This window comes from Scyliorhinus canicula, chromosome 16 (genome assembly GCF_902713615.1).
Source record: "Scyliorhinus canicula chromosome 16, sScyCan1.1, whole genome shotgun sequence".
Taxonomy (NCBI): Eukaryota; Metazoa; Chordata; class Chondrichthyes; order Carcharhiniformes; family Scyliorhinidae; genus Scyliorhinus; species Scyliorhinus canicula.
Genome location: NC_052161.1, coordinates 129155068 through 129179256, shown reverse-complemented (window position 1 = coordinate 129179256; position 24189 = coordinate 129155068). Strand labels below are relative to the sequence as shown.

Here is a 24189-nt window from a genome sequence, read left to right as displayed (position 1 = left end):
ACAACCCGCTGCCCTACCTGCACTCTGTTAATTCTTCCAAATACATCGACATGAACGCCTGCTGGAGAGTTAAATGGAAGGATTAGCTTATTATGTTGAAGCATAAGGAAACCGGGCCCTCCCATCCTGAAAGTATAGTCCATCACCGTCCATAACTCAGATCCACTGAAACTTCACCAGGTGGGGCCTCAGTGAGAAAGGAATGTTTTGGAAATGATTACATCCTTCGTCTCTGCCTAAAACGGCATTAGGTCACTTGCACATGTTAATAAGGGGGCTTGACACATATTTTAGGGCTCCTCTGTCAAATTGGGTTGCTCTCAGCAGAGCGAGCACAGGACCTGCACCATTGAGGTTTTCCTGTCTTGGATGCAAAGCAAACAGTGGCTGCCACCATTAACAGCACATTAGTGCAATTCTTTCTTCATGTCTTCAGCCTCGGTAAATGCTTAATTTTTAAAAAATGCTCCATTCCTTGTCAGATTTCCATCAGAAGCATCCAATTTAGAAATGTCACAAAGTGAAACAGGTGGTTCTCGGAAGATGACAGATGTTGAACTCATCTCTCGTGAGTTTTGTTAACATATGAATTGAATATACTCAGGAGCTGTGGTTATGGGGTTACTGATGTTGGCTTCTCCGTCAGGATAATGACACCCCAGTGGCTGGCTGTACATTTCTGCATTGATATCTATGTGGAGTAATAATAATCAGATTGAACAACGTGATAACTGGCCCTGAATGAGTTTGCATTTATTTTTTTCCTTAAAATAAATGAATTTTCATGTTGAGTGTGGAGTACGGTAGAGACTGCGATCAGTGAACGCTGCCAGGAGCAGCACTGTGCAGATTTAGGTGCAGGTTAAAAGCTCTGCATTCTTTCTCAAGCTTGACCCCTTTCAATCTGAGAGGAGCGCCCCACCCCATTTTATTGCATCAATGCAACAATTCCCATTTCCCACACCTGGCATTCCTGAGGGCTTGCCAAATTTGGGAGGAAAGATATGCTCCAGCTGCTGTGTGTCGCTATGTTTTCATGACGACACCGTTTGGTCTGCATTTCCATTCTTTCTGAACACATTTCTGCTGCAGCACCACTCTCCCCCCTCCAGACATTCCAAACTAACTGATTGATGTCTTCAGCAGAATTAACACCGAGGAACCTTCAATACAACCCTTCATAGAGTAACATGGCTGGCATTATATTCTACTTCACTGCATCCTCAGCACTCTTTCCCCCTCCCAGTCCAATGCCAAACTGCATTTTCACTCAGTCCAGTGCTGTCGATTTGCACAAACCGAGGGCTGAGGAGCTCAACAGCTGTCTGACAATGAAGACTTTCACCAGCAAACATTGAATTCAGACACAAGAGTGCGGAAGTGGATTTGTGGCGTATTGCGTCTGATCACCCATTCCCAGTTCCCAGAAGATCAGGTTGCTTGGGTAGGAATCAGTAATATGAATAATTTTTAACTCTCAGTATTTAACGCAGACAGTTAACTCGGTGGGGTGAATTGGAATTATTAAACTTTGTGATCAGCCTTATCTGCCATGTGGTCTCACCTGTGGTCCAGTGGGTAACACTGTCACCTATGAGTTGGGAGGTTGTGGGTACAAGTTCCACTCCAAAGACCTGAATACATATCGAACTTGATACTCGAGTTCAGCCCAGAGTGCCGCACTGTCAGAGGTGCCATATTTCGAGTGGTTAGCGCTGCTGCCTCACGGCGCCGAGGTCTCAGGTTCGATCCCGGCTCTGGGTCACTGTCCGTGTGGAGTTTGCACATTCTCCCCGTGTCTGCGTGGGTTTCACCCCCACAACCCAAAGATGTGCAGGGTAGGTGAATTGGCCACGCTAAATTGCCCCTTAATTGGGAAAAATGAATTGGGTACACTAAGTTTATAAAAAAACAAAGAGGTGCCATATTTCGGATGAGACAGGAAACCCAAGCCTCACCTGCCTCTCAGGTCGATATAAAAGATCTTGAAGGACAATTCAACGAAGGTGATTTTCCAGTTTCCTCGCTCATGGGTTGGATTCTCCGTCCTGCTGCACCAGTTTTCTGGCTCAGCACGCCGATGGACTGCTCCGTTTTGCCGGCTGGTCAATGGCAGCCCCATGCCATTGGGAAACCCTCGGGCTGCCAGCAAAATGAAGCATCCCGGCAACAGAGAATCCAGCGCCATATTTATCCTTCAACTGATATCACTGGCACAAATTATCTGGTCAATATCATATGGCTGTTTGTGGGACATTGCTGTGTAAAAAACAGTGTCATGTTTACTGGATTAAAGTAGTTAGTACATTTCAAAAAGTACTTAATTAGCCGTAAAGCGCATTGAACAGTCGGAAGTCATGAGAAAAGCTATATCAGCCGGACCTCTCCAGTCGTTGGGATTCCCTGTTCCCGCTGGCAGTGCACCCCTTCCACAGGTTTCCCAACGGTGTAGGGTGGATTCAATGGGAAATCCCATTGACAAGCGGCAGGAGCAGAGAATCCTGCTGCCAGTGAATGATCGCCGCCAAGAAACGCGTAGTCCATATTTCCAAGTTCTATCGTTAATAAACAAATTTTGTGAAGTTGCTTAAGGTAAAATATTATAATAATCCTTATTGTCACAAATGGGCTTACATTAACACTGCAATGAAGTTACTGTGTCACCACACTCTGGCGCCTGATTGGGGACACAGAGGGAGAACTCAGAATGTCCAATTCACCTAACAACACGTCTTTTGGGACACGTGGGAGAAAACCGGAGCACCCGGAGGAAACCCACGCAGGCACAACAAGAACGTGCAGACTCCGCACAGTCAGTGACCTAAGCCGGGAATCAAACCTGGGACGCTGGTGCAGTGAAGCAACTGTGCTAATCATTGTGATACCATGCTGCCCATAGCCAGGACACTAGAAGAAGATCTATGCTCTTTCCATCCTTTACATTCACCTCAACAGGCAGAATGTTGGCGAGGCCTTAGTTTAACACCTCATACAAACACAGTGCAAGGGTTTGGCACTAACTTCACTTGTGATGCAATCACTATCCTGAGGTGTTCAGCCACGGTGACAATTCAACTGTTGATGTTAAATTACTCAGGTTTCTAATTTTAGCGACTTCATTAACACACCCATGTAAAGTTTCAGCTTTAACTCTCCTTAAAATAAGTCATAGGATATGTAACTATGCCCCTAAGTGGGGTCTTTGATCGCAGGATCATACGAGCAGAAGTAGGTAATTTGGTCCATTAGGTCTGTTCCATCATTCAATAAAATCAATAATCACCTGATTTTGGCCATAATGCCACTTGCCTGCCTATCCCCATAACCTTTGACTCCTTTGATGACTCATTTGGTAAGGCACTGCTCAATATGAAACTGAGTCATACAGCCCAGGGAAGCATCACGTTAGTTGGCTAGTCTCCGATAGTAGTTACTAAAGTGCTTCAGGTCCACAGAGCAAAAGAGAATAATACTGTAATCAACAAGGGTCCTTGCTCCCGGTTCCTATCCAGCAGATCTCTGCTCCTGATTCCTGTCCAATACGTCTCTGATCATGGTCACTATCCAGTGTCCTTCTGTTCCTGGCCCCTATCCATCGTCTCTCTCTTCCCGATCCCTATCCAGTGCACCTCTGTTCCTGGTCCCTATCCAGTGCCCCTCTGTTCCTGGTCCCTATCCAGTGCCCCTCTGTTCCTGGTCCCTATCCAGTGCCCCTCTGTTCCTGGCCCTAAACCTGTGTCTCTCTGTTCCTGGTCCCTATCCAGTGCCCCTGTGTTCCTGGTCCCTATCCAGTGCCCCTGTGTTCCTGGTCCCTATCCAGTGCCCCTGTGTTCCTGGTCCCTATCCAGTGCCCCTCTGTTCCTGGTCCTTATCCAGCCTTCTTCTGTCTCTGGTCTCTATCCAATATCCCTCTGTTCCTGGCCCTAAAACTGTGTCCCTCTGTTCCTGGTTCCTATCCCGTGCCCCTTTGTACCAAGACCCAATCTAGCGCTCCTCAGTTCCCGATCCCTAAGATGTTCATCTTCTCCTGATCTCTATCCAGGGTTACTCTGCAGTAAAATGCCTTGATGTTTGGACACCCCAGGTGAGGACAGTATCAATTCGGATTGTGATGCCCATCCTCGCCACAAAGCCTGCGCATATTCACAATCCAGGATTACATGTGAAGATCTCTGGATTTAAATCCTGGAGAGAGCCATTGTCCATGAAACCCAAAACCCAGCACTGGCCAGTAGGAAAGAAATTTGGGATTGGGGAAAAAACTGCTGAGAAATAAGTAAATAGTTTAAACAGTCAGTATACCCCAGTGACATAATCAGTACACCATACTCAAAACATCTCAGTAAATAGGATTGGGTAAAGTGGACTTATCACTGCTTGTTGCAACATTGTGAACAGATTATATTGATGTGCTCACAATGTCACCATACAGGAGCAAGTTTTCTACAGAGAAGTGATGAATGCACTCTATCAGTTATACTTTGTGTTATTTTAACCTGTGCAAAGTGTGATTTAGAACAAGGGTCTACAAGGGTCTTATGGGTTCACTTAGGAACAGCACCAGTTGCAATGTTTACTTCATGAGATACAACAAGGACAATTTTCATTTATATAGCACCTTTAACAGGCTAAAAAATCCCAAGGTGCTTCACAGAAGCATTATCAAACATAATTTGACACTGAACGACACAAGGGGATATTGGCTATGATTTTGTCGCGTTATTGATGGCAAAACTGTTAGCATTTGCCAACATTAAACCACTCAAACTGACAATAACTTAATTTTTATTTTAGCTTTTATCTTAATCCAATCACAATTATTCATTTCACTATCAGAAAATTGAAATGAGGGCTTCTGGTGGAGACATGTAGAGAGCAGTGGCACACGAGGTACCTCCCGCAAGAGAACCTGGATTTAAGCCCTTTTCGCCTGGTTCCCGGAAGAGATTTGGGGTGGAATTTGGTCTGTTTGATGGGATAAGAATCCCATGTAAAAGGAATGCCCTAGAAATACAAAACCAAGCAACGGAAAAATAAGGAATCGTCATCGGACCTGGGGGCTTCGAAAGTTTTGTCTGCTACAAAAATGGCGGAGACCCCTGCAGCATTGGTGGTCACGCCACTAACCACAGGCATCTGAGCGAGGGAACTCGAGAAACTATGGTGGGAGGTTTCTGAGGATTTCAAGAGAATGATTGAGGGGGCGTGTCCACTATTCGTACGGCCTTGGCAAAAATGGATGAAGTGGTAAAGCCACAGGGATCCTGGGTCACTGTCCATGTGGAATTTACACATTCATTGAATTTACATAGAATTTACAGTGCAGAAGGAGGCCATTTGGCCCATCGAGTCTGCACCGGCTCTTGGAAAGAGCACCCTACCCAAGGTCCACACTTCCATAACCCAGTAACCCCACCCAACACTAAGGGTAATTTTGGACACTAAGGGCAATTTATCATGGCCAATCCACCTGCACATCTTTGGGCTGTGGGAGGAAACCGGAGCACCCGGAGGAAACCCACGCACACACGGGGAGAACGTGCAAATTCCACACAGACAGTGACCCAAGCCGGGAATCGAACCTGGGGCCCTGGAGCTGTGAAGCCATTGTGCTAACCACAATGCTACCTTGCTGCCCCTGGGTCTCCCCATGGGTCTCAGCCCCATAATCCAAAAAGAGTGCAGGGTAGGTGGATTGGCCATTCTAAATTGTCCCTGAATTGGTAAAAAAGAATTGGGTTCTCTAAATTTATTTATTTAAAAAATAAATAAATAGAAAGGCGCAGGGTGCAGAGCTAAAGGAGGAGGAGGTGGCCTTTTCAAAGCAAAGTGATCAGATCACCTCACTGAAAGCGGCGATGGCGTGCGTGGCCGTGGAAACAAGGTATCAAGGGCTCATGTAGACAATTTGGAAAATCGTGCCAGAAGGCAGAACTTGAGGATTGCTGAGTTGCCAGAGGGCCTGGAGGGTCCGAATCCGACAAAATATATGTCACAGATGTTTGTGAAGATGGTGGGGTAGAGGGGAATGGTATCTCCTCCCGAGCTGGATTGGGCCCATGATCGTTGAGGTAGATGCCCCATGCTGGTGAGCCACCGCGAGTGATCATCTCGCACTTGAACAGTTATCAAGAAAAAGGAAAAGGTCCTGTGGTGGGCAAAAGATCATCAATACTCCAGATGGGAGGGCCACGTTGTATAGGATATAGGAGCAGAGTTGGCCAAGAGATATGCGACATTCAACAAGGCCAAGGCCGCCTTGTACAGGAACAATGTTCAACTTGGTGTGCTTTACCCTTTGAGGCTTCTTTTTTTCCTGGAATGGTTAAAGTTGGATTTGGGCAGCGGGCTAGTTGGTGTGATAGTTTTTTGATAAATTTCTTACCCCTGTGTGGGGGCTGTCCTACTAGCTATATAGTTAGTTAACGGGAGAGGAGGGGTGGGGGTATCTGCAGCTCATACTGTGGGGAGGGTTTAAGCATGAGTTTAGGATTTTTTTTTCATTTTCGTTGGGGTTTGAAAGGGAGAGGGGGGGAGAGTAGGAGTCTTTGTTTGCCTGGTTGTTGTTTCCTGGGTTACTTGGGTGTGTTATTGATGGGAGGCGGGGGAGGGGAGGGTTAGTTCTCTGATGGTGGCTGTCAACTTTTCTTTGTTCTGCTTTGATGGGGGATTTGGTGGCCATCTTGGTGGGCCTGGTGTCGGCTCTCTGAGTCGTTGCTGGACTGCCCCACAGGGTGGGAATGGCTGACTCTGGGTCGGGGGGGTAGACGAGCCCCCATTCAGCTGGTCACTTGGAATGTGAGGGGGTTGTTCAGCCCGATAAAAAGCTCTGGGGTGTTTGTACACCTTAAGTGTTTGAATGCTGATGCGGTGCTGTTACAGGAGACCAATTTGCAGATTACAGTTCAGACAAGGTTAGAGAAGGGCAGGTGGGGCAAGTATTTAATTCAGGATTTGACAGCAAAGTCCAAGGGGGAAGCGACTTTGATGAGTAAAAGAGTATTTTTTTAGTGGCTAAGATTTTGGTAGATCCAAACGGAAGGCATGTAATTGTCAGTGGATCGCTAGCGGGTACCCCGGTTGTCTTAGTTAATCTATATGCACCGAACTGGGACGATACAGCTTTTGTCAATACGTTGTTGGGTTCTATTCCTGATCTGGACCCACACCAGCTAATTATGCAGGGGGTGGGGGTATATTGGCTTTATTAGAAGTGAGGACATTTCGCCTTCCATGTCGTGGGAGGCTTTGAAGGTGGTCATTGGGGGAGGAGATAATCTCCTACAGGGCACAGAAAGAGAAAAGTGAAAGGTTGGAGAAGCAGAGGTTGGTGGATCCTATCCTTGAGATGGATTGCCAATACTCACTTGCCCCGCGTCAAAGTTGTTGGCAAGCAGGAAGAATTGGGCTGTTTTGACGGGCAGGGTGGTGTGCCAGATGCAATGCTCGAGGGGGGCTTTTATGAGCATAGGGAGAAGGTCAGTCGCTTGTTAGTGCACCAGCTGAGGAGGCAGGTGGCCTTTTGGGAAATAGTACAGGTGAAGGACTTGAGTGGCAGGTTGGTCTCTGCCCCAGGTAAGGTCAATGGTCAATGAGGCTTTCTAGTCCCTTATAAGTCAGAGCCTCTGGAGGAGGGGTTATCTATGAAGGAAATTTTGGATGGCTTGTCTATCCCAGTTGTAGAACGAGAGAAGGGAGGAGTGGGAGTCTCCATTGAGGCCGGAGAAGTTCATGAAATGCATGGGTTTGATGCAGTTGGGTAAGGATCCAGACCCAGATGGATTCCCGATCGAATTTAATAAGAAATGTGCGGGTCAGCTGGTTCCAGTGTTGTTAGAGATGTTTAACGATTTCATGTCCCGGAGGATCTGTATCGGGTCAACTCCACTTCCTCATGTGGTAGGCTCAGCTTGATTCACTTCAAGGTGGTGCACAGGGCATATCTGACCAGGGCACGGATGAGTGGGTTTTTTCCAGGGGTAGTGGATAGGTGAAAGCGTACGGGGAATCATGTACACATGTTCTGGTCATGTCCTAAGCTTGTGAACATTTGGGTCTCCTTCTTCAGCACCATGTCTCGGAATCTTGGATTGAGTTGGAGCCTTGCCCACTGGTGGCTATCTTTGGGGTCTCGGACTCGCCGGAGCTAGCTGCAGACGGAGAGAAGGCGGATGATCTTGCCTTGCCTCGTTAATAGTCCAAAGGCGAGTTCTGTTTGGGTGGAGGACTCCATTTCCAGTGCTTTGTCTTGCCTGAGTGATTTTATGGATTTTTTTCACTAAGAAAAAGACAAGCATATCATGAGGGGGTCGACCAAAGGGTTCTACTCAACGTGGAAGCCTTTCAGTTCCTTTTTCAGGGAGCTGGGGGGTGGGGGGGGATAAATTAGTAAATTAATTTAACAGACTGACCTGCTCGAAATGACAGCAATTAGACAGAAGGGTTAACAGTAAGCCATCTGGTAAATGTATTACTGGCACAGTTCTATGTTGCATGACAGGGTTATATAATATTCAAGCTACACCATGTTCACAAGCTGACATCCTTCCAAGGCCACTTCCTTCCAATTTTTTTTCACAATGAGGAACCTCAGTGGCCGGAAGCAGAGGACAGCAGCAAGAGATCAGATCTGATCCTTTGGACAGAGTCTTGACGGGAAACCAACCCTTGAGCTGACAAACACCAAAGCAATGTGATACATTGGACAGAGCTCCCTCGAAAGCAGACGGCCATTCCAAATGCCTGGAGCGACCTGTATTAATTTGCGAAAAGCCATTGCTGGATTAACGATATAATGACATCGTCCAGCTTGAGTAAACAACTCAGGCAGAAATCTCCAATTGAGGGTGTGCAGGAACACAGACAAACCCCAAGCTCTCCAGATTTGCAATGTATCAGTCAATACAAACGCAAGCAAACCATAACGGTTTGACCGCAATTTGTCAATCCACTGGCTCAACAGAATGAGACAGACCCTGGTGTGGTTGGTTTGTCTATTTCAATGTTTTCATATCCAATTTCTCAGATTATGGCTTCTTGTGCATTTAAAATTTTTTGCTGCTTCACCATTGGTGATGTGCCTTCAGCAAGCTGGCCCACAAGCTCTGGAATTTCCTCCCAAAAATTCTGCTTCACTATCTTCCTCTTTTCATGTAAAATCTTTCTCTTTGACCAACCATTTGGGGAGTTGTCTCAATATCTCTCCCTGTACTCTATCAAATCTCATTTGGTGGCACCTAGGAGGAGCCTTGGGATATTTTGCTACATTGTAGGCGCCATATAAATGCAAGCTGTTGTTCTACCAATCTACCTGGCTTCAGAAAGGAGAAAGTGAATGAAGCAAGATATGCTGCACTCAAAGCATCAGGCAACAGGAACTTAGACAAATGGGTACAGAAGCTGGAGGTTTATTCCATGCCTGAGATGAGCATGAGGAAATGTGGTTGGGAAGAATGCAACATGCTAAGGTCTGCACACTACCAGAAATTCCCACATTTGATTCAAAACATGCCATGCTCAATGTCCGGGACTCCAGTTTCTATCTGACACTGAAGGGATGTCCATATTACTAAAAAAACATTTTGGAGGTCCTTGGAAGTCCTACACTCATCCCTGGAGCATCTCGACAACAAGGACTTTTACATAAGGCTCATTAATTGACTACAGTTCTGCATTCAATACCATAATCCCAGCCAAGCTCATATAAAAGCTCCAAAACCTAGGACTTGGCTCCTCACTCTGCAACGGGATCCTCGACTTTCGGACCCACAGACCACAATCAGTAAGAATAAACAACAACACCTCCTCGACAATAGTCCTCAATATCGGGGGCCCCGCATGGCTGCGTACTTAGCCCCTACTCTACTCCCTGTACACACACGACTGCATGGCAAAATTTGGTTCCAACTCCATCTACAAGTTTGCTGATGGTACGCCAATAGTGGGCCGGATCTTGAATTACGACGAGTCAGAATACAGAAGGTAGATAGAGAACCTAGTGGAGTGGTGTAGTGACAACAATCTCTCCCTCAATGCCAGCAAAACTAAAGACTTCAGGCAGCAAAGTACTGTATACACCCCTATCAGCATCAACGGGGCCGAGGTGGAGATGGTTCGCAGTTTCAAATTCCTAGGGGTGCACATCTCCAAAAATCTGTCCTAGTCCACTCACGTTGACACTAGCACCAAAAAAGCACAACAGCGCCTATACGTGCTCAGGAAACTAAGGAAATTCAGCATGTCCACATTAACCCTTACCAACTTTTACAGATGCACCATAGAAAGCATCCTATCTGGCTGCATCACAGCCTGGTATGGCAACTGCTCGGCCCAAGATCGCAAGATACTTCAGAGAGTCGTGAACACAGCCCAGTCCATCACACGAACCTGCCTCCCATCCATTGACTCCATCTACTCCTCCCGCTGGGGAAAGCGGCAGCATAATCAAAGACCCCTCCTACCCAGTCACTCACTCTTCCAACTTCTTCCATCGGGCAGGAGATACAGAAGTCTGAGAACACACACGAACAGACTCAAAAACAGTGGATAAAAGCAAATTACTGCGGATGCTGGAATCTGAAACGAAAGGGAAAATGCTGGAAAATCTCAGCAAGTCAGGCAGCATCTGTAGGGAGAGAAATGAGCTAATGTTTTGAGTCCGATGACTCTTTGTCAAAGACTTAAAAACAGCTTCTTGCCTGCTGTTACCAGACTCCTAAACAACCCCCTTATGGACTGACCTCATTAACACTACACTCCTGTATGCTTCATCCGATGCCGGTGCTTACGTAGTTGCATTGTGTACCTTGTGTTGCCCTATAATGTATTTTCTTTTATTCCCTTTTCTTTTCATGTACTTAATGATCTGTTGAGCTGCTTGCAGAAAAATACTTTTCACTGTACCTCGGTACACGTGACAATAAACAAATCCAATCCTTGTTAGGGCTACCATCCGTTACTGGTCCAGGACACAGCATCAGAAAAAAACTGATGGAACTTGCAGAACAGCCAACAATTCTTTAATAGCGGCTGATGCACAATAATAGGAATCCTGAACCCATGGTATTTCCAGTACGCCACTCTCATTACGTGATCTCATCTTTTTGTTCCCAGTCAAATAAAGAAGGAAATAACTTGCATTTCTATTGCACAGTTCATGACCTCAGAGGGTCCGAAAGTACTTTACAACCAATTAAGTACATTTTTGAAGTGTGGTCACTACTGTAATGTAAAAAACATGACAGCCAATTCGTACACAGCAAAGACGCAAAACAGCAATGTAATAATGGCCATTCACAGATGGTTATGCTTTTAGGTGTTGGTTGAGGGATACATATTGCCTGGAGCACCAGTGTCTTCACACAGAAACCCAAGTTAAACAATGTAATTTGTAGTAAAGAAGCCACTTTGTTCTTCAAAATTGCAGTTTGCACAATGAAACCTGGATGACCGAGTTCAGATTAATTGAAGATTACAAAGTGAAGAGGTGCAATTGATCAAAATTATAAGTAGTTGATAAAAATGTGGCCACTCTAATTTTCAGGGGCAATTAGGGACAGGCAATAAAAGCCAGCCTTACCAGTGACACTCATATTACAATAATTCTTTTAAGCATATCTTCACACAGACAAGCACTTCTTTCGTTTTGGGAATAGTGGGGAAGCGGTGGAAGGATCTCCGAGCTGATTAGCAGTCTGTTGAACTGCATTACAAACGTTGCTTCAGTGACCAACAAGCCCCAGCACTGAACTCGAACCCAGAGCTCCTGATCCAGAAGTAAGGACACTGCCACTGTGCCATAAGACCTTCATCTAGTCCAATGATGAATTAGAAACAGATTATATTCCCAGATTATACTTGTTGAGAACATTGTGGATAGATTAACATTCAGGCTCCTGATATTCCACCAATCTCCCACTGTAACTCGAAGGAAGCCTTGAGGAAATGGTTGAAAATGGCTGTTGATGCTGTCACCCGATGCACTCCAAACCACAATGATGGTGAAGCTTATAGTGGTCGGACCATTAGGGCTGAGAATGAATCATAGAATAACATAGCACAGAAGGAGGAATTCAGCCCATTCTGCCAGTACTGGTTTGTTTAAAGTGTTATCCAATTAGCCCCACTCTCCCGCTCTAAATCACGGGCCTGCACCCAAAAAGGTATCAAAGTCCTTCATCTGATGACTTCTAAATGCTACGCCTTATAACCAGTTCCTTTAAGAGCCCACTTAGCACTTACTTTAAACGGGAATGTGGAATTCAACAGCAATTAATCTTTGCCTAGATGCCAATCAGACTTTTGCAATTAAGTCATCCGCTAATTGTTATTTGTTTACGGAAATAGCGATACAAATCTGAACGGCCATTAGTCATCAAAGTATAAATGATGATCAAGCAAATTGGATGGCTGATGGTTACAGTACAAGGGTTTTTACATGACCAATCTTTTGAAAATCATGCCATAATTCCCTCCATTTTCCATCAAGGTTATACTTGTTGACTTGTGGATAGATGAACATTGAGCTCCTGATATTCCGCCATGGGATCCCCAATCTTCTACTGTAACTCGAGGAAAGCCTTGAGGAAATGGTTGAAAATGGCTGTTGATGCTGTTACCTGATGTATTCCACCCATTGTCAGCAGGAATTAGTTGAGGAACTGGTTAGGACCCCTCAGAATTACAGGGTTCAAAATTTAAATCATTAAATTCTGTAATTTTCTTTCTCATATTTCTCCCTCAACAAACACTACAAAAAGAGGGGATCTGGTCATTTGTCCATGGGCAATGAGGTGAATTCTTCCATGTTTGTGCGCAAAAGGACATTGATACGTTGTTGTGGATTTGAAAGAATCCATTGAGGATAATACTGGGATTTGGGGTGCCAGGTTATAATCACAGGCTCACAAATCATAAAATGAAAACTGCACAGCACAGTGGGCCATTTAGCCCACTGTGCTTCTACCCGTGCTTTGAAGGAGCTATCCAATTAATCCCACTCCCTACACTTTCTCTGAAGCCCAACAAACAATTGAATTCAGGTGGTTATCTAATTATCTTTTAGAAGTCTATTTGAACCTACTTCCTCCACTCTTTATCCTAGACAGTAACAGCTCTCAGAGTGAACTTATATTGGTTGAAGAAAAGATTGAGAGGTATATGGTCAATGTTTCTCCTAAATTTTAGTCCTTTGTGCACAGCCTTTGTAGTGTGCAGTTCCTTTAAGATGCTGCATTGCAGCACTTGCACGTGTTAAAGGGTTGTTGGACACTGGTTGTGCACAACCTGTTTGTTTCACTGTGTGGTACATTGTGGATTGTAGCGCAACCACGCGAGTTGCAGGGAACATTCTACACGATCCGGGTTTTTCTAAATGCAATTGATGCAGGCTTAAACAGGCTGCTTGAATTGGACTCAAAATGCACCAAATGTGGGCAAAGATTTAACATTAACAAGGCTGGTGTATAGATTATTTTTCTTCCTTAAAAACAGTAAACGTGCAAAGTAAAAAAGAAATTACATTTATGCAGCACCTTTCCCAACCTCAGATTCCAAGTGCTTTATAGCCAATAAATTACTTCTTGAAGTGTGGTCACTGTTGTAATGCGGTAAATGCAGCAGCCAATTTGCACACATCAAACTCCCACAAACTGCAAGGTGACAAGAAACAAATCACTCGTTTTACTGACATCAATTGAGGAATAAACGTTGGGCGAGACTTTGGGAAGAATTTCCTGCGCTTTGTTATGTTTTTATAATGTTTGGTACAGTATTATGTTTATTTCAATATGAGAATATTTAATGGAGTATTGATATTCAGTACAATATTACATTCTTTCATACCTTACTGTTTAATACAGTATTACTGTATTATGTCTGGTATAATATTATAGTGTTTTTTTAACCATATTATAGAGTTTAATACGATACAGTAATATAATTTTAATACAGTAATAAAGTGTTTGGGATAGTGTTGGTGTTCTGCATGATATACTTGGTGAGGTCTTAAAATATTCCATGGATTATTGTATCATTCACCACATAGTTGAAATGTTCGCAGTTTTCTTAAACTGCTTGGTGCCTTATTGTCTTGTTTGGTAGATCATTAGTGTTAAGTAAGATATATAGCACCTGACATTGTTTCACACTGTTCATTGCAATATTAAAGTGTTAGCACATTGTTAAAATGCTCAATACTGTATTAAAGTGCAGGGTACGTGTTATTGAGAATTGCGTTGTGTCTCAAGCCTCAGGAAGATTAGATCCAGGCCAATTCTGCAGACATGTCTATCAGAGGGCAATTGGAGGGTTGTTGTTTTGCATTTACCTATGGTTCTTTACTCACTTTAAATGATATATAAGTTTACTCTAAAGCACACTTTAAACAATATATGAGTTTAATCAAAAGCAGTGAAATACTTTGCACCCAGATAGATAGAACTTGCATTTACAAAGCACCGATTATATCCCAGAGCATGCCATAGCTAACAAACTGCATCTCAGTGTAGGCATTGGTACTATTACCACAATTACAGCATGGGTTTATATAGAGAATGTGCTTTAACCAGTGCCGACATCTGTTACAGGCAGGGGTGGCATTCTTTCAGCCCTCAAAGAGAAGTTCATCCGTAGAACCGTATATTCCAGAACAGGGACAAGCTATTCTCCGCAACATGTTCTTTTCTTAACCAAATCGAACTGCACTTTTATGCTCATTCTGACAGGCAGCCTCAACAGGCAAAGTTGAGCAAATTTGCTACAGTCCACCAGGGCACCCCCACACTCAATCACTATTCAATGCTGGAAGGAGTGCTTGTGTTTGTGAACACTGGATGAGGACAAGCGTCAGGATTCATTGCCATATTCTCGACACCGACACTCTCTCTAGACTCATTTGAGATATAGAAGGGTAAAATCGTGCAGCCGAAGAGTCAGCGAGTTCAGGAGATGAACTGAAACAATTAGATGCAGAAATAAGCAAAAATTTATGCGTTAATGCCATCCCACCCCACTCCCCTGGTCCAAACGGCTACAGAGAAGCTGCAGCTTCAAAAGGAGAAAATAGCAGAGAAAAGAAAGAGACACGCCAACAGATTCATCATGCATGCAGTACTGTAACAGTAACTGATGCAGAAAGTGTCAGACTGACGCTTGAGGGGTATCACTTCACACTTGAGGGACTAGGGCTGCAGACAGGATTTCAGGAGTCGCCACTCCTGAATGCAATAAAGGCGAACAAGTCTTTGAAAGGCCCAGGCCCAACTTGTCACGGAAGTCAACTACACAATGGCAGCATTCAATCTCGAATGCCTCTCCTAATGAGACCCTGTTGACATACAGAATTTTGAAACCCTCCATCCTATCTGAGGATTTAATCTTTCTTGCACAGTGTAACATCATTCTCTAATAACCCGCAGCTCAAAGTAGATAAAAAAAAAAGCTCATTCACAGCACAGCGGAAGATGGGAATCCAACAAATTGACATTTCTGCACAGGTTCTTTGAAAAGCTTTAAGAGGTTCCTGTTCACGGGGCAGAAATATGCATGCTATGTGAAATAGGGCCTTTTCTTCTTCTGATAAAAGTAATCACAGTCTGTGTTCCCGGTGATAAGCTCTTTGATGGTGTTTTTTGCCATTCGGACACAGAATCACATCAAAAATAAGCCATGACCTGAAAGGGTTGAAACAGTCTCTGGATTTAAAGGGAAAAAAATAGAACTTTCATCAACAATCAATCTTCCTGCTCTCTGGGATGAAGTAACCCTTACAAGGGGTACTTACTTTATTCCTTGGTCGCTCAAACATTCTTCATTTTGAGCGCAGACACTTGAGTCAAATCTGAACTTATTGTCACCAATGTACACCCTTGTCCACATAACGTTCATACACAACCTCACCCATCCACCATCCAAACATATAAACCTCTCAGAAGCATATTGCTGGGTAGCAATCAAATTTTCCCTTTCTCATTCCAATAGCACAGGAGTCAATTACGGATCCATACTGCTTCGTCAGCAGAGCCCAGGTTCCAAACTGGGCCCTGGACAGTGGATTTATCAGAGGAGCTTCTTAATTGTGAAATACACAGAACGTACTGCACTTATCATCATTGCCATGCAGCTCACTGCAGAATAAAGCACAAGGTGTAACCTGTTCATGGAAGTCTTCAGCCACAGGACAACGCAGGGAGCAGTGGTTAGCACTGCTGCCTCACGGCATCGAGGACCCGGGTTCGATCCCCGCCCCGGGTCACAGTCCGTATGGAGTTTGCACATGGGTGTCTGCGTGGGTCTCAACCCCGCAACTTAATTTAATGTGCAGGGTAGGTGGATTGGCCACACTAAATTGCCACTTAATTGGAAAAAAAATTGGGTACTCTAAATTTTTTTTTTAAAGGAAGTCTTCAGCCATTGAAAAATGTCACAGAAGAAAAATGGAGATTATATTAATCTAACCCATTGGATGGGAATCGGGCAAACTCTGGTTGGCCATTCTTTAAACACTACACTGAATCTTATTTTCTACTGAAGTAGTTGAAACAATGCTGTCACCTGGAACAAGTGTTATAGTTTTAGGATGTTACACTGATTTCAATAGAGTGGGGCACGACAGGGTGACCCATTGATTTTAGTGATATTGGGGTGTGATCAATATTCCCTGACTACGTAAACTCATCACATTTTGGTTACATCCTCCTGCCAGTGGTGGCACTGACGTTCCTCCATTTGTGGGGGTCAAAGGCATGATTACAGTGATGAGTTTTACATATATCATTTCCATATAGGCATAGAGATTTCTATGGAAAGTGCTTGCAGAAATAAGGGGCGGGATTCTTCGTCCAGTGGCGCCAAAATTGCGAATTGCGATCGGTCAGAGAATCAGGCATCAGGTGCCCAACGGAACGCCATGCTCCGGTGCCTCGATGGCGGCGTGAGCGCATTCCACAGCCAGCGCCAGCATGCAAAACGTACAGGAGCAATCGTTAACATATCATTAACACGTCCCACCCAGTAGTCTCTGGCCTCCCCGCGATGCCCCACCTCTGTTAGGCGGAAGTGCTGCCAGCGCGGTTCACTTGTGGGCAGGGGGCAAGGGGCACCAGATGGTCCTGCCTCGTCAGAAGGTGACCCTGCAAGGCGAAAGACATGAAGCATAGTGATATTGCGGGTAGACATGGTGTGGGGGAGAGGGCTGACTCATATGCCATATGCCAACTTGGTTGTCCCATACCGACCTCCACCTTTGCGACTGCCCACTCTCCCACCCCCTGATCAGGTCCATCGTCCTCTGCTCCGCGGGGGCGAAGACCCACAGGTCCGGTGCAACCCCCTCCAGTCTTCTCCCACTCCCAGCGGTTGTGGACTGCCTGCTCTTGGGGGAACAAATAATGCACAGTATGAGTCACTTGGGCATGGGCAGCATAGGGGTCCGCAGCTGGTGGCCTGTGTGTGCAGAACACCCGACCATGGCGGGCGGTATGGGTGTTGGCATATTGTACAGAATGGGGTGCAAGTGGATGGCGGGGGGGGGGAAGGGGAGGCCCACAGTGCTGGTGACTCACCTGGGCCGCCCTGAGGAGGTCCTGCAGCTTCTTACGGCACTGTTGTCCGGTCCTCACGATGGGGCCCATGGAATTCACGGCCTCTGCCACCTTCGCCCGAGCCCGGTTGACATCGGTGGATGGCAGCCCCCTTCCCACCCCATGGAACAGGGTGTCCCGCCTCTCCTCCACGGCATCCAGCAATATCTCCAGCTCTGCATCCGCGAACCTCGGAGTCGCTCTCCGGGGTGCCATCTTCTTGGCTGGAATGAGTGTGTGTGGCGGGTGGAGTGCTGAGATGGAGCTCCAGCTTGTCTGGCTCTCCAGTGCCATTCCCGACCGCAGCGAATCACACGTCGACGTGCATTGGAATGCGGCATGGGTGCTGGCCCATTAGCATGTCCTGGATTGCTCGGGCAGTCACCACCCCCTCCCCCAATTGAGACCAGAGACACATTCACTCCCGGCATCAATGCTTACTCTCTCAAACGGAGAATCCACCCCAAGAGTTTCAATATAACATGTAGGTCTTTCTCAATCTGGTACTCATTTTGTTTCTAAACAGGGGACAGCACCTCTTCATGGCCTGGTCTTCACAATGCCCACTGGGCCGCACGGATAGGGAACCAGTTTTAACCGGGCAGGGAGCTGGTGCATGGACATGGCTCTCCCACAGTTCAATTAAGTGCCCATGAGGAAGCCTGATGACAATTACAAGCCCTATTTTCAGGCATGCAACCTCAATCAAACCACAAAATGTAACCACAGAAAGAAAAATCAGCAAATAAAACAGTCAAAACATCAACACAAATTTAAATTCTTTTCCTCTGATATGTTTTTACCTAATGGGATCTGTGAGGAAAGTTAAGCTTGGGAAAATAAAAGACGGTTAATTACAGTGGACTGAATGAAGAAAAGCAAACTCCACAAAAAAGTGCAGCCAAAGCGATGAAAGTAATCTAATTATAATGATGTGGAGTGCAGCCGGTCACTGTAACAGTTCCAGCAAAAATATTTGGTCGGCTACCTCCCTGATTGTATCCCTGGTGTTGAGCAGAAGTATGAGGATCAGGTTGAGTTTATACAGGGTGTCTGGGTCACATCCTCCAGAAACGGGGCAAGGGGTAAACTGGATTCATACTGTTGATTCGGGCACCAGAGCAGCATTGCACAAGCATCAATCCGCCTGTTGGAGCTTGCCTCTTTCCATTAGAAGCATTTATGTAGCACCTTTCAGGAGCTCCATAAGCAGATTACAACCAATGAAGTATTTTTTGAAGGGAAGTCATTGTTGTAATTTATGAAATTCAGTCGTCTATTTGCACATAGCAAGGCCCCACCATCAGCAATAGTGACCAAACAATCTTGTTTTGTTTTAGTGAAGTTAGTTGAGGGGTATATATTGGCCAAGACTCCTTTCTCTTCTTCAAAATAGTGCCATGGTAATTGAGCTCACTGAAAGGGCGTATGGGGCCCCAGTTTAATGAAAGTTGGCATCTCCAACAGTACAGCTCTACCTCAGTACTGCACCGGAGTGTCAGCCTCAATAATGCTTTCCAGTCTCTGGAGTGGAACACAAATGCACAACGTCCTGACTCAGAGGCAAAAGTGCCATTACTATGTGACCCGACCCCCCCCCCCCCCATCAGACCCCCCAACTGAGACCCCCATCAGACCGTCCCAGGCCCCCATCAGACCCTGCCATCAGAGGCCCCCATCAGACCTCCCCAGGCCCCCAGACACCCAACAGAGACCTGAAATCTGAAGAGCAGTCCAGGCAGTAGAGTGAAATATCATTGCATTTTCACCTGCCCTTTCCTAACATCTGCTCCCTCAGACAAAAGTGTTTAAAGCTGCAACTGTTATAAGTGTCAGAGGCTTCTTCGAAGCCCAGTACACTTCAAAGGGCTTGAAATCCCTTGACATCCTTTGAAATACAAATCTTCCATTCAATTTCGCAGAGCATTAGCTAGTGATTGACAGTTTTATTACTCCATTACAGATGCTTGGTGGATTGTTTATTGATCTTTCTCTTTATGCTTGAATGCATCTCCATTACCCTGTTTTGATGCCAACCACAATGTTTATATTCACTCTTGCTATTATTGACAACCCCATGCCATATAAAAGGCAGCTAAGTGCTTTCTCTGTCTCTGTTGTAGATCTGATCAGGAAGTCTCTGTTGGGGGTCTTTGTTAGGGGTCTAATGGACTGGGGGTCTGGTGGGGGACCTTGTGGGGGGTATAATGGAGGGTCTGGGTGGGCCGGATGGGGTGGGGAGCACAGGATTTGCATTGTGGGGCAGTCTTCCAATGGACTTCAGGGGCCACGTTCGTTACACACTGATCCCCTTGACCCACCGCAGGGTCTACATGTCAGGGCCACACTTGACAATACCTGCACCAATCCACGCCCGTGTGAATCCCAGACCCATTTGCATCTTCCCACCAGCACAGGGTGTGTAGCTTGCTGGGGGGGATACTAGAGCATCGGGTTAGGCCGACGCTCTATTCTCATCCGGATCGGGAAACCCACTACCGGTGGCTGGCAGTGGACAATCCACCCAGAAACAGATTAACTGACCCAACCCACCCTCCAGACTCCTTCCTAAGCGGTTTGAATCATCACCTCTGAAGAAGAAGGTGTGAGTTCAAGATCTACTCTAGAGATTTAAAAAAATAGTCTAGACCAACATTACGGTACAGTACTAAGAAAGTGTTGCACTGTTGGAGGTGCCGTCTTTCCAATGAGACATTAAGCCCAGGTCCCATCTGTCAGTTTAGGCAGATTTGAAAGATCTCACATCACTATTTAAGAACAGACAGGGAGTTCTCCAATTGTCCTGACCAACTTTGATCACTCAACCACAACCAATACGCAGCACGGTAGCATGGTGGTTAGCACAATTGCTTCACAGCTCCAGGGTCCCAGGTTCGATTCCCGGCTTGGGTCACTGTCTATGCGGAGTGTGCACGTTCACCCTTGTGTGTACGTAGGTTTCCTCTGGGTGCTCCGGTTTCCTCCCACAGTCCAAAGATGTGCAGGTTAGGTGGATTGGCCATGCTAAATTGCCCTTGGTGTCCAAAATTGCCCTTAGTGTTGGGTGGGGTTATTGGGTTATGGGGATAGGGTGGAGCTGTGGGCTTGGATAGGGTGCTCTTTCAAAGAGCTGGTGCAGACTCGATAGGCCGAATGGCCTCATTCTGCCCTGTAAATTCTATGATCAATAAAATTCTATAATAAGAACTGCCGACGTGAGCATTTTTCTCAGTGGTGTTAGTGGTTAGTGGGACCTGCCGGAATGTGGCGACTAGGGGCTTTTCACAGTAACTTCATACTTGTGACAACAAAAAGGTTATTATTATTATTATTACCGCTGTGCACATATTTGGTTGCTATATTTCCCCACATTTAAACAATGACTTCACTTGAACTGAATTTCATTTGTTGTGAAGAGTTTAGGATGTCCTGAAGTCATGACAGGCTCTTTACAACTTTCTTTCTTCATCTACCCTATCCATCCTAAACTGCCCCTAAAGTTGTGCAATTAAGTTATTGGTTTACATGCTAGTGCATGGTGCACAGGCAAGTACTGCTGTGCACTCTGACCTTGCAAGTAAGCCTCTCTGTTCAGTAATGCAGGTACAGAGGCTGCCAGGGGCAAAATATTTTCTGCATTACAGACAGGAAAGTAATTTCCGATATAAAAAGGAATCCAACTTACTGTGATTCTATCCTATTTCATTTGACCAGAAAAATACCATCAAGTAACATTGTGGGAAAGAAAGGTCACAAATGTAATAAATGCAAACCAGTAACAGTGAACCTGAGCTTAGCCCCAGGTTTAGCGTTTCACACGTTATCAACAGAATTGGTGCAGACCGTAATCCAGCCAGCCAAGCCAGGAACAATTTTGGATGGTGCAGTGGTTAGCACTGCTGTCTCTCAGCACTGAGGACCCGAGTTCGAACCCCACCCCAGTTCACTGCCCGTGTGGAACTTGCACATTCTCCCCGTGTCTGCATGGGTCTCACCCCCACAACACAAAAAGATGCACAGGTTAGGTGGATTGGCCACGCTAAATTGCCCCTTAATTGGAAAAAAATAATCTAAATTTATTTTAAAAAAGGAAAGATCTCGTAAGCAGCCTCGGGGGCTCCCAGATACAGAGGCAGGCTGTTTATAAGGTCTGCTGCTGCAGAATTTCATCCCAGTTGTAATGAAAGTGATTAAAAGGCCCTCTAGCTCTCTACCCTCACATACACTGAGTGCCACCTCAACCAACCACCCCCATGATTCCTCATGCCAAGCTTCATTGCACACCCATACATCCACTAGAGAACTGAAACACCTGAGCCCCAGGGAAAACATGACTGGACTGACAACTCTGCCTCTCGGATCACTTCTGTCAATGGCACAACATTTATTTACACAGAATAAAAAACCTTTCAAGCGCTTACAGTTTCATCTGTTGATATTTTAAATAGCGACAACATTGGAATGGAGTCAAAAGAAGGATTTTTTTTAAAGAAGTGAGGTATTATCGATGAATGACTATTTTTTAATGTTTTTTTCAACACATACTATTGACACTATTAGGTTCATTGGTTCTATACAGTATATAGTGGCCAAATGGGCATGGAAGTGCCATACCTTGGTATGGTGGGGGGGCAAGAGAGGACATTGGAGGTCGCATGGGGGGTGTGAGGAGGACTTTAAAAATTATCTTTAAAAAGATTCCCTCATGCCAACTGTGGTTCTCGATAACTCTGGGTTGCTGTGAACTATAACTGTTTGAAAACCTGGCCCAACTGCATGAAAATTGCAGAGGACTAGGACATGGCTATCCCTGCAATGGGGCCAACCAGGTTGGGAGTGCAAGGTGTGGCTCGCCACCTGAACCAGCCCGCACCCTGCCCGCTTGAAAATCGGAAAACCCAGGAACCTGGGTCGGGAATCCTGGAATTGGGCCCCAACTGCCATTTTCACTCTTTCACAGAACAAATTTGTGCTCCCGCAAATAGCACTGTACTAATGACCAGGTTGTCTGGTTTTAGGTATTGGCTGATGGATAAATATTAGTCAGGACTTCTGCTCTTCTTTAAGTGGTGCCATGGAACTTTTTACACCACCTCAAAAGGGCTGGCGGGGCCTCAGTTTCATAAATGGTGACACCTCCTCCAATGCAGCACCCCCTCAGTGCCGCACTGAACTGTCAACCTGGGTTTTGTGCTCAAGTCTCTAGAGTGGAACTTGAATCCACAACCACCTGCTCAGAGGCAAGAGTGTTACTGACTAATCCACAGCTGACAGCTAATAGTGTTCAGTAGGGACTTATTACGTCGAGATGAGTTAAATGCTCTTTGGAAATATGTAACAGGGGTTTCTATGAATAGTGCTAGCGACACCTAGCGATATACTGCCAAACTGCAGCAACTGTTTTATCCTCAAATTGTCCACGTTAGCTGGGCTGTCCAATTCGAACATCAACTCATTGCAGTGGGACTGCGGCGCTGAGGACCTGGGTTCGAATCCTGGCCCTGGGTCACTGTCCGTGTGGAGTTTGCACATTCTCCCCGTGTCTGCGTGGGTTTCACCCCCACAACCCAAAGATGTGCAGGTTAGGTGGACTGGCCACGCTAAATTGCCCCTTAATTGGAAAAAAAAATTGGGTACTCTAAACTTATTTAAAAAAAGACCATCAATTCATTGCTCAGACGATACGTCAGTGGTGAATCTTTTGCTCTGATGGAACACTGGTGGGATATTCCTCACTACACTTACTTTAACCCACACAGAGTCATTTTATGCGAATACGTTAATCAATCTAATACCACGTGAATTAATCCCCAAGTATCAACAGCGGCGTTTGTTGCCATGGAAACACAGTGATGCCTGTCTCCAGCCATGACAATCTTGAAGCTTCTAGGTGCCATGCTGAAGGTCATCATTGCGTCAGTGCAACAATACTCATGATACCATTAATGAAGCCCAAGGCAAAGCACTGAATGGTCTTTTGGCAGAAACTATTTAATTTCCAAGAGGCAACTTACGGTACAGGCATCCAGCTTCGTTGTTGAGCTGTATCCATCCAGGGCAACACTTGTAGGCAACCTGAAAGTCCATACTGTAAAGTTGTCTGTACGCTGTGTAGTATGCTGTCCTGCAAAGAAAACCAAAGTCAATTATAGACATACTCAGATACCCGCTATCTCCCTACCCCATAACCATGCTGCGCGAGGAGAGAAAGACTTGGATTAGAAAGATGTGCACTTGTATAATGCTTTATTGCATCTCTGAATTATCTCAAAGCGCTTCACATTTTCTTTACTCAGCAAGTTATGAGCTGGAAAGCATTGCCGGAAACGTGGTGGAAAACAAATTCAGTCATAATTTTCAAAAGAGAATTGGATAAAAAGGAAAAGTTTACTTACAGGGATTAATGGAAAGGGCAGGGGAATCAGACTAATAGGAAGCCCCTTCAGAGAACTGATAGGAACAAGGAGCTGAATGGCCATTCTGTATGGTATGATTCTATGATTTTCATAGAGTAATCATAGATCATCGAATTTACAGTGCAGAAGGAGGCCATTTGGCCCATCGGGTCGGCACCGGTCCTTGGAAAGAGCACCCTACTTAAGCCCACATC

General features: G+C 45.5%; 1 protein-coding gene across 1 annotated transcript in view; it reads right to left on the bottom strand.

The window, feature by feature from the left end:
• Positions 1 to 24189, bottom strand: part of LOC119979502 (multiple epidermal growth factor-like domains protein 6) — a 451484-nt gene that overhangs the window by 405034 nt on the left and 22261 nt on the right. The window contains exon 3 of the mRNA XM_038821813.1: positions 23594 to 23703. Coding sequence (XP_038677741.1) covers positions 23594 to 23703 — 110 coding nt within the window. The remainder of the gene's footprint in view (positions 1 to 23593; positions 23704 to 24189) is intronic.